Source organism: Mus caroli, chromosome 7 (assembly GCF_900094665.2).
Source record: "Mus caroli chromosome 7, CAROLI_EIJ_v1.1, whole genome shotgun sequence".
Taxonomy (NCBI): Eukaryota; Metazoa; Chordata; class Mammalia; order Rodentia; family Muridae; genus Mus; species Mus caroli.
In genome coordinates this window covers 106,750,653-106,761,064 of record NC_034576.1, presented here as the reverse complement: position 1 = coordinate 106,761,064, position 10,412 = coordinate 106,750,653, and the positions used below count along the sequence as shown (strand labels likewise).

Below are 10,412 nucleotides of genomic sequence, written 5' to 3'. Positions count from 1 at the left end.
AAAAAGAATCATGGTGGTTCACACCTTTTATCCCAGCACCCAGGAGGCAGAGGAAGGAGTTTGAGTTTGTGAGTTCAAGGCCACCCTGGCTCTACATAGTGAGTCCCAGGCCAGCCAGGGTTATATAGTGAGGCCTGATCTCAAAACAAAAACTAACAAACACCAACAACAGCAAATGAAAAAGAACCACGAGGAGCTGGGGTATGGCTTGGTGGTGGGATGCTTACCTAGCAAGTGTCAGACTCTGGATTCCCACCCCAGTTTACTGTGTTATAAAAAAAAAAATAGATAAGTAGAGATGAACAAATTCCNAGAAGTACAGAACCAACCAATACTGATTCAAAAAGACAAAACATGTAAAAAGATTAGATGGGAAATTAAAGTTCAAGCAAATGCCAACCATGGCTTCACTGTTAAATTATATTAAAAGTTAAAAGAATAGACAACANCAAAATTGTTAAAGCAGCACAAGAAGAAACGAAGCAACCAAAGCATCCCTGGAATGATACAGCCTGGCACTACAGTGCTTGGGTACAGAAATGAAAGAGGTCAATCAAGGGCTGGAGAGATAGCTTAGCNGTTAAGAGCACCAACTGCTCTTCTGAAGGTCCTGAGTTCAAATCCCAGCAACCACATGGTGGATTACAACCATCTGAAACAAGATCTGACTCCCTCTTTTGGAGTGTCTGAAAACAGCTACAGTGTACTTACTTAAATAAATCTTATAAAAAAGAAAAAAAGGAGGGGAGGGCAGAGGAGGGGAGGGGAGAAAGGAGGAAAGAGCTTACATATGCGGAGTCTACTGAATACACAATATTACATAAGAGAGACATTTCTAACCACAAGACATTTGAGTAGTGTTTTGGACTAAATGACAAATAAGAAAATGATGGAAGGGCATGGAAGCACATGACTTTAATCCTAGCACTTAGGAGACACAAGCAGGCAGATCTATGTGTTCCAGGCCATTCTACTCTACAGAGTAAGTTCAGAACAGCAAGGATTACACAGAGGAGCCCTGTCTGGAGGAGGAAGAAGAAGAAGGATAAGGAAAAGGAGGAGGAAGGAGGGACAAAGAGGGCAGTCAAGAGGGCTCAATGGGAAAAGGTGCCTGCTGCCAATCCTGGTGACCTGAGTTCAGTCCTTCAGACCCATACAGTAGAAGAAGAGGACAAGGGGGCTGAAGAGATGGCTCAGTGGTTAAGAGCACTGATTGCTCTTCCAGAGATCCTGAGTTTGATTTCCAGCAACCACATGGTGGCTCACAACAATCCATAGTAAGATCTGGTGCCCTTTGCTTGTGTCTTTGAAGACAGCTACCGTGTACTTATATACAATAAATACATCTTTAAAAAAATAGTTTAAAAAAAATCCTCGTTAGGAGTGGTGGTGAATGCCTTTAATCCCAGCACTCGGGAGGCAGAGGCAGGCAGATTTCTGAGTTCAAGGCCAGCCTGATCTATAAAGTGAGTTCCAAGACAGTCAGGGCTATACAGAAATACCCTGTCTTGAAAAAACAAAAAAAGAAAGGAAAAAGAAAGAGAAAGAGAAAGAGGAAGAGGAAGAGAAAGGGAAAAAGAGAGAAAGAGAAAAAGAAAAAAGAAAAAAAAAAGAAAAAGAAATAGAGAAAAAAATCCTCATTAGAATTGGGAACAAAATACCCATGGAAGGAGTTACAGAGACAAAATTTAGAGCTAAGACAAAAGGATGGACCATCCAGAGACTACCCCACCCAGGGATCCATCCCATAATCAGCCACCAAGCACAGACACTATTGCATATTCTAGCAAGATTTTGCTGAAAGGATCCTGATATGGCTGTCTCGTGTGAGGCTAGGCCAATGCCTGGCAAATACAGAAGTGGATGCTCAAAGTCATCTATTGGATGGAACACAGGGCCCCCATTGGAGGAGGTAGAGAAAGTATCCAAGGAGCTGAAGGGGTCTGCAACCTTATAGGTAGAACAATAATATGGACTAACCAGTAACCCTAGAGCTCATGTCTCTAGCTGCATATGTAGCAGAAGATGGCCTAGTCGGCCATCAATGGGAAGAGAGGCCCCTTGGTATTGCAAACTTTATATGCCCCAGTACAGTGGAAAGCCAGGGCCAAGAAGTGGCAGCAGGGCAGGGGGATGGTATAGGGGACTTTCAGGAGAGTATTTGAAATGTAAATGAAGAAAATATCTAATAAAAAATTGAAGAAAAAAAGAAAATTAAACAAACGTGCAAAAAAAAAAAAAGAAGAAGAAGAAGAGGACAAATTCACACAAGCTGTCCTTTGATCTCTACTTGTGGGCTGTGGATCATATGCATGCATACATGTATCATACACACACAATTTTTAAAAAAGGAGTCAAAAAATTTAAAATCACGTCAGGCAGTGGTGGTGCATGCCTTTAATCCCAGTACTTGGGAGGCAGAGGCAGGTGGATTTCTGAGTTCGAGGCCAGCCTGGTCTATAGATTGAGTTCCAGGACAGCCAGCGCTACCCAAATTAAATCACAAAACAAATATGAAAACCGATGGAAATTATAGTCATGAGCAAATATTAGGTTTGGCTCAACATAAAGACATCAGTTAATGTGATAGCCCATATTAATAGAATAAAAGAATAAAAACCACACAATCTCAATGATGGTGAAAATCGAAGAACCATTTGACAAACTTCCACATACTCTAATGTAAAAAGAAAGAGAGCAGGTGGGATTAGAAGGTACCTTCTGCAGCCTGTGAAAGGTGTGTAACATCACCCCCAAACCTAACAGCTAATATCATGGGGCTTCCCCATGGTAGGAAAAGAGAAAGGAGAAGAGAATATTCTTTTCCATGACTCCATCCAATGCTATGTTATTAACTACAAGAAGGAATGAGAAAATGTCTCTGCACTCTGGGGTGAGCTGCTCCTCCTACCTGCAGCAGCTCTGTATCTGACCCTCACGCAGCCCGCCGCTCTAGATCCGAGATAAGTTCCTCCACTAACTGGCTCTGTTGAGCCAGCTCAGCCTCTGCCTCCAACAGGCTGTCCAGTATCATCTGCTCCTCTGAGTCTTTTCAGCTCTATCTGTTCCTCCTTGTCCAGGATTTTTCTAAGCTGATTAAAGCCTGTTTGAATCCTTTGCCTCTCAGTCTGGACCTGGTGCTGAAGGAATGGACATTGGGAGAGAGAAAGATATAACAGGTCTCCAAGGCTGAAGGAAGATGTCAGTGGAAGTAGGACTTCAAACCAAGGAGGATATAGGAATATAACAGCAAGTTGAGGATGCTATTCCTCTCTTCTATTTTCCCTTTAGTACAAACAAACTCAAACAAGAAGAATAAATAAACAGCACTCTTCTCATCCAAAAACACTGTAAAACTTGGATGAGGCTCAGATTGTAGATAGATGGATGTCTTGGGCACTCGTGTCTCCCCACATCTACATGACCACTACTGGTTTTGAAACCTAGAGAAAACTGGTGGGGTGTGTGCATTTGTTTGTTTTGCATGGTATCTTCTAGCAGAACTGTCAAAAAAGAGAAGAACAAAACCTCTTCCAGCCTTTGACATTATACAGTTTATCTCTGCACTCAATTCTAAATACATACATGTATTTACAATGATATGCTCCCATCCCTCATCCCTAAAATTTAAATTGTCAGATAGCTTTGGACTTATTGAATGCAAGGAAACAAAGGGCCTAATTGGATGAGGATCAAAGAAGGTCATCCTAAAATAGCTCTCAGCATCACTCAGGAAGCCATTCTTGCCTTCCAGGAAAGTCTGTCTTCTTTGATGTCAGCTTCCAATGTCTCCACCTTCTCCTGCTCCTTCCTCAGCCTCGTGGGAGCTTTCTGGAGATTCATGCTTTCCACTTGCACAGTGAACTAACAAAAAAACCAGTTTGTGCCCAGAAAAAGACTAGTTCATATAAGCTGTGAGGTTGATGCGTAGTGTTTACAACATAGAACAAAGTCTAAGGAGGTGAATGAATGCATTCTTGATCCCTAGAGGAGTAAAGTCCTCACCTACACACTGTTTTCCCTTAGATTAAGTACAGACCATGCAGCAATGCCACCCTCTCCTCACANCCAATTCACAGTGTTCCCCTGCAGTTGCCTTGCTGAGAGGAGCAGTGAANNCAGGGNTNGGGAAGCATTCCCCACCCAAACAATGCAAGGGAANGGGACCAGAAACCTTCTGCTCTTTGATCAAGAGATTGTGTGTACTGCAGGCCAACCCTTTACATAAACGGAAAGAAAAGACATTTCTAGGTGTTAGGAACCCAGTGGCAATGTGAATCAAGAATGATGGCAAGGTTATATTTCTTACCGAGAATCACTTTCTACCCTATCTTCCTCCATCACGGACTTACCTGACATTCCCTGACTGCTTCCTCCCAGAGGAATGTGTGGTGACCACGATGCTCCTGAGAACGCTCACAAACCCAGCAAATGACCTTCTTGTCCTCCTTACAGAAGAGAAGGAGCTTCTCTCCATGGTGTACACAAAGATCTCTCTTTTTCCCAATGTCAGGCTTCAATTTAACCTCCCCGATCCTCTCTACTATGTTTGCCAGATGTTTATTAGCCTGTAGATTTTCCAATGAGAATCTAATACCACACACAGGACAGCTGCTTTTCCCTCTGGGGTTGATCACTGCATTCTTGGTGGTGAGACAGGCTTGGCATACACTGTGGGCTTTGGTCAAAAGCTCTTGGCAGACAGGGCAAGTGGTTTTCTCCTGTATATTCGTTGGACCTGTTGAGGCCATTATATTGCCCCTGTGTCTTTTCCTGTCCTAATCTCTGAGGCTCTTCTTTCTTAAGGACTGCTGGATGGCTAGGCAGATTTTAAAACAATGGTGAGTCAGTTCTCCAAGGCAACTCAGGACAACACAGCCACTAAGTATCCTTCAAGGTCGATAATATGATGGTTAAAAGCACTCAATTTTCACCAGTGACTAGACAGAATCTGCTACAAAGAACAAACCCTTAGTAATTTGGTAAATGGAACAGAAACACTCCAGATGAAGAATGCAGTGGTGGCAGAGGAAAGAGAAGGAAGAAGGAACAGAAAACACAGTTAAAACAGGCCTGAGCNCTGTGCAGAAGTGCAGTCCAACAACAGAAGACTGGGAATCTCCATNGCACACTGGTAATGGACAAAGTCTCACTTTTCTTCCTAGTAGTTGGCCATGCAGTACAGTGTTGGGACAATGACTTTGATTGGGACCTGGCAGGTTTAGAGGTGTGTTTTCTGGCTTCCATTATTAAAACAAAACAAAACAACACCACAAAACAAAACAGCTGGACAATGGTGTCGAAGACCTTTAATCCCAGCACTAGGGAGCCAGAGGTAGGATGATCTCTATGAGTTTGAGACCAGCATGATCTACAGTCAAGCTACACAGAAAAACCCTGTCTNGAAAAATCAAAAATAAAATGAATTTTAAAAAAAAATCATGTATTTCAAATAAAGATCTTACTATGGACAAGAGCTGATACCAAAAATTANTAGAAAGAAACAAGAGCTGAAATTAGTGAGCTGGAAACTAAAGGCATACAAAGGACCAGTGCAACTGTCCTTTGAAAGGGTAAACAGGACTGACAAGTTCTGGGCCATAAGAGTCAAAAGAATGAGAGAGGTAAATGTATATGATAAGTACAAGTTGTATAAGTACACACAAATTAAAAGAACCAAAGANGTTATTTTTTAAAGTTGATAAAAGCTAATGAACATTAAAAGATGATGTTCAACCTACAATTGATTGGTAAATAATAAAAAGAAAAGTTTAAAAATCACTATGATGTCTGGAGAGATGGTTCAGTGGTTAGGGACGCATGTTGCTTTTCCGGAGCATCCAAGTTCAGTTCCCAGAACCCGCATGCGGACTCGCAACATCCATAACTTCTAATCTACATGATTTGAAACCCCCTTTTGACCTCTGAAGTCACACACACGTGGCACACTTGAGTTCTCTCTCATTCTTGTTTTTCTTCTTCTTCATTATTTCTTTTAATTTATATTTTTAAGAAAAGGTCTCATGTAGCCCTAGCCAGGTGTCAAACTGGCTGGATAAGCAAGGTAGGCCTAGACCTAACTTCTGATTGTCCTGCCTACACCTCCTAAGTGAGGGCATTATCAACCTGCACCAGACCTGTACTTGCTCTGTCATAAAATGTCCTCCCACTCGTCACATAGCCTCGTCTCTGGATTCTTTCTCTGATGACAGCAAGAATCCGAAGGCATTAGGATGCGGTCTCTTCCTAGCCCTCTCTTTACCTTGGAGACCCCCAGTCATATTCTCTCTGCAGCATCATTCCAAGTCCACCCACCTCCTGCTCCTTTCTCTGCAGCTCCTCCGGAACATCTTCCTCTCAGATTTAAGGAAAGCCCACCTGTGTTAAAGCTTCAAATTCCTTATGATCCTACTGAAAAGCCAGGAGGTGGTGCTATATACCTTTAACCCCAGCAGTTGGGAGGCAGAAGCAGGCANATCTCTAAGTTCAAGGCCAGTTGGGTCTACAAAGCTAGTTTCAGGACATCAAGGGCTACACAGAGAAACCCTGTTTCCAAAAACCAAAACCCAAAACAAAATAAGGTAAAAGAGATTATATTGAACCGTTTGCTTACTCTGAAAACAAAAGCTGCATAGTGTATAAACTACTTAGTTCTTCTTATTGTCATTCCTAGCTGGAGTATAAGCATGTAGATTTATTTCATATTAGATAAATATTGAATGGGTGCTTAGTATGCTTTTTTATGCCAAAAAATGCTTTATTTCCATTGACATTTTAATTAGAGAGAGAGAGAGAGACCTTAATCATCTTCTGTGTTTGTCCATGACTAAACTCTCTAGCATTGCAGTGCAGATTCAGAACAAGGAGATGTGGTGAATTCTGAAAAGTGAAAGTACTGGACAATGGCGGGCGGGTGTTTAAACCATCTATGAAGATGCAAAATGCCCATATATTAGCCTAACATGGAAAATATTCAGAATCAATATTTTACCAAGAACACCTAGGCTCTGTCCAGAGCAATAGCTAACTCTTGTTTACTATCTCTGAATAAGCAAAAAAAAAAAAAAGAAAAAAAAAGAAAAAAGAACTGATATAACTTTTAGTGCAAAGATCCATGCAAGAAGAATGATCGATAAGGCCTAAGCCAGGTGAGGACACCAGGATCTCTTATGGCTACTGAGACAGAAACAAGCAGGTGGAGGAGGGAGGGAGTTGGGAAGGCAAAAGCTTACAGTGCGAGGGGGACCACAAACCTGGAAGAAAATGAGAGGAAGGGAAGGAGAAACAGAGACCAAGAAGGGTTCCTATCAAGGTATCCATCTATGAGGCTGAGACGATTGGTTTTAAAACATACATCATGGGGGAATAGGGAGGGGTCGAGGGGGAATTTAGCAAAGAACAAAAAAGTGGCATCTGCTGACTTGAGGGCCAAAGTCAGGCTCCAGGCAGCGAGTACTCTGCATCTTATCTCCAGAACATAGATCCTCCTTGACAGCCTTGGGGTGTCAGGCTGGGCTCAGGTGTAACTCATATCCTTAAAAGTCATGGGAGTTCAGGAAGAGATAAGGAAGAGGGTACTATAATTCAGCTTTTACAGCCTCAGGTGCCAGGAAGGGAACAGGGAGGAGGGAGTGACAACTGGCTCCTAGCACAAGGTCATTTGGCCTGTCAGGGTGGGAGATTGTGAAGGGCTCGCTTTCTCACGGTATGGTCTCTGACATATGAGTATACCATAGCTGTCTTCAGACACACCAAAAGAGGGCATTACATTACATCTGAGATCCCATTACAGATGGTTGTAAGCTACTATGTGGNTGCTGGCAATTGAACTCAGGACCATTGGAAGAACAGTCAATGCTCTTAAACTCTGAGCCATCTCTCCAGGCCCTAAATTCATTTTTAAAAAAACAAGGCCCATTGGACTTGCAAACTTTATAAGCTCCAGTACAGGGCCAAATGAGAAGCTTTTACTGTTAGTAGGATAATAAATATTTTGGCTTAAAATTAAGATTTTTTTATTAGATTTTTTTATTAGATTTTTTTTAATCTTTCAATCTTATAATTAAGTGCACTGACTTGAGGATGATTTAAATTTTTTAAAAGCAGTCTCATATTTTCTTTATTAACATTTCAAATGTTATTCCCCTTTCCTGGTGTCCCCTTAGAAAACCCCAAATCCCCTCCCCTCTCCTCCTGCTCATCAACCCATCCACTCCAGCTTCTTGGCCCTGACATCCCCCTACACTAGGGCATAGAACCTTCACAGGACCAAGGGCCTCTCCTCCCATTGATGACCAACTAGGCCATCATCTGCTACATATGCAGCTGGAGCCAAAGTCCCAACATGTGTACTCTTTGGTTGGTGGTTTAGTCCCTGGGAAGTCTGGGAATACTGCATGGTTCATATTGTTGTTCCTCCTACCTGGTTGCAAACCCCTTCAGCTCCTTGGGTACTTTCTCTAACTCCTTCATTGTGAACCCTGTGCTCAGATCAATGGATGACTATGAGCATCCACTTCTGTATTGGTCAGGCACTAGCAGAGCCTCTCAGGAGACAGCTATATCAGACTTCTGTCAGCAAGCACTTGTTGGCATCCACAATAGAGTCTTGGTTTGGTGATTGTATTAGGGATGGATCTCCAGGTGGGGCAGTCTCTGGATGGTCCTTCCTTCAGTCTCGGCTCCATACTTTGTCTCTGTAACTCCATCGCTGGGTATTATGTCCCCCCCCCCAAATTAAGATTTCTTTACATTGAATTATCTTATTGTGAGTCTCCTTTTAACATAACTATATCCATGTGTAGTCAGTCTCCATTTTGCACATAAGGTATAATTAAGTTCAGGTTCTCAGACTCTACTTCCCAGAAGTAATTTTCCATAGCTGACACTAAAGAATGTTACTAATGAGCCAAAAAAAGTTATGGTTGAATTACTTGTACCCTGTTATCTCAATGTTCTGAAATTCCCCTGTTCCCTACGTGCCCACCACCCCTTAATTCACTTAGGACCAATCAGCTTAGGTTGGCTGATAATACTTTGTCTAGTTCGAGAAAAAAGGATTATACCACTACTGCTTGCCTCCTTATTTTTGAACCTACTTTTCATATAAAAAGCTTACCCTAAGAACAGTCTGGTGCCACAATTAAGTTTTTTTCTTCTTGTTGTCCTAGATGTCTCATATTATGGTGCACATTCAATAAACTATGCTTGCTTAAATGAGATTGGTCTAAGTATGTTTTGTGTGACAATTGCCAGACCCCCAACATTCATGGTTTAGAAAAATTGTAATTGCCACTAATTAAAATGAAGTAACTCTTCTTCAAATAATACACATGTAATATGTTTTTTTAAAAATTATTTAAAAGTATTTATTATTGAGAAAGGGTCTTACTATGTAACCTGTGGCTGGCTTGTAATTTCTTATACAGACGAAGCTAGTGTTTAATCTAGAGATCTGTTTGCCTCCCAAGTGCTGGAATTAAAATCAAGGGGCTTTTATTTTTATAACTGTGTCTGTTTGTGTGTATACAAGTACATGAGAATGCAGTGTCTAGGGAGGCCGGTTGAAAGTGCCAAGTCCCCTGGGACCAGTAACAGGGGATTGTGGTGTTGCAGGATATTTAATCATATTGTGGACCCCAAAATTGTGAACTGGAAAAACCTTGTTCTGGTGTGGCTTAGCCCTAATACACACCTTCACCCTAAGAACTTTCTGCAAATAAGAGCTAAATAAAGTCAAGGATAGGTCAAGAAGCAGAGTAAGCAACCAGTTGAGAGGGAGCAAAACTAAGGAACCAAAAAGGAAGGCCTGCCTGTGATTTGAAGGGTGTTTAAGAATGAATGGAGGAGGAGCTTCCTCCTGGGATGCCCATGGAGTAGGAAGGTCCGCTAGGTGGTACAATCTCTGCATCTCTGAACTAGGAGACTTTCACAACAGCATCTGGCTCCTAAGTGTTAACTGGTAAATTGAATGGTTGGGATTTTTTTGTTTGTTTATTTTTTTCCAGACAGGGTTTCTCTGCATAACCCTGGCTGTCCTGAAACTCACTTTTAGACCAGGCTGGCCTTGAACTCAGAAATCTGTCTGCCTCTGCCTCCGGAGTGCTGGGATTAAAGGGCGTGTACCACCACAGCCCGGAGCAGGATTTTTGTTTTAAAAATATAGGGCTGAAGAGATGGCTCAGCAGTAAAGAACACTCATTGCCCTTTCAGAGGTACCAAGTTCAATTCCCATCAACCACACTGTGCCTCACAACCAACTGCAATGTCTTCTTCTTAGAGAAAACGAATTTCTAGTCTAAAAATAACTATGTCAAATCAGAGAATTAAAGCCAGAATAAAATAAGTGACAATACTGTGGCCCACTACTTATGAACTACATATTCTATTATTTAATCCCTGTATACCTCAGA

The 10,412-nt window shown here is 41.9% G+C and overlaps 1 protein-coding gene across 1 annotated transcript in view; it reads right to left on the bottom strand.

Annotated features, from left to right (window-relative positions):
- The window catches only part of LOC110298224 (tripartite motif-containing protein 34A), a 43,701-nt gene that overhangs the window by 3,978 nt on the left and 29,311 nt on the right, over positions 1-10,412 (bottom strand). The window contains 4 exon segments of the mRNA XM_029479648.1: positions 2,912-3,044; positions 3,046-3,140; positions 3,748-3,841; positions 4,351-4,819. Coding sequence (XP_029335508.1) covers positions 2,912-3,044; positions 3,046-3,140; positions 3,748-3,841; positions 4,351-4,819 — 791 coding nt within the window.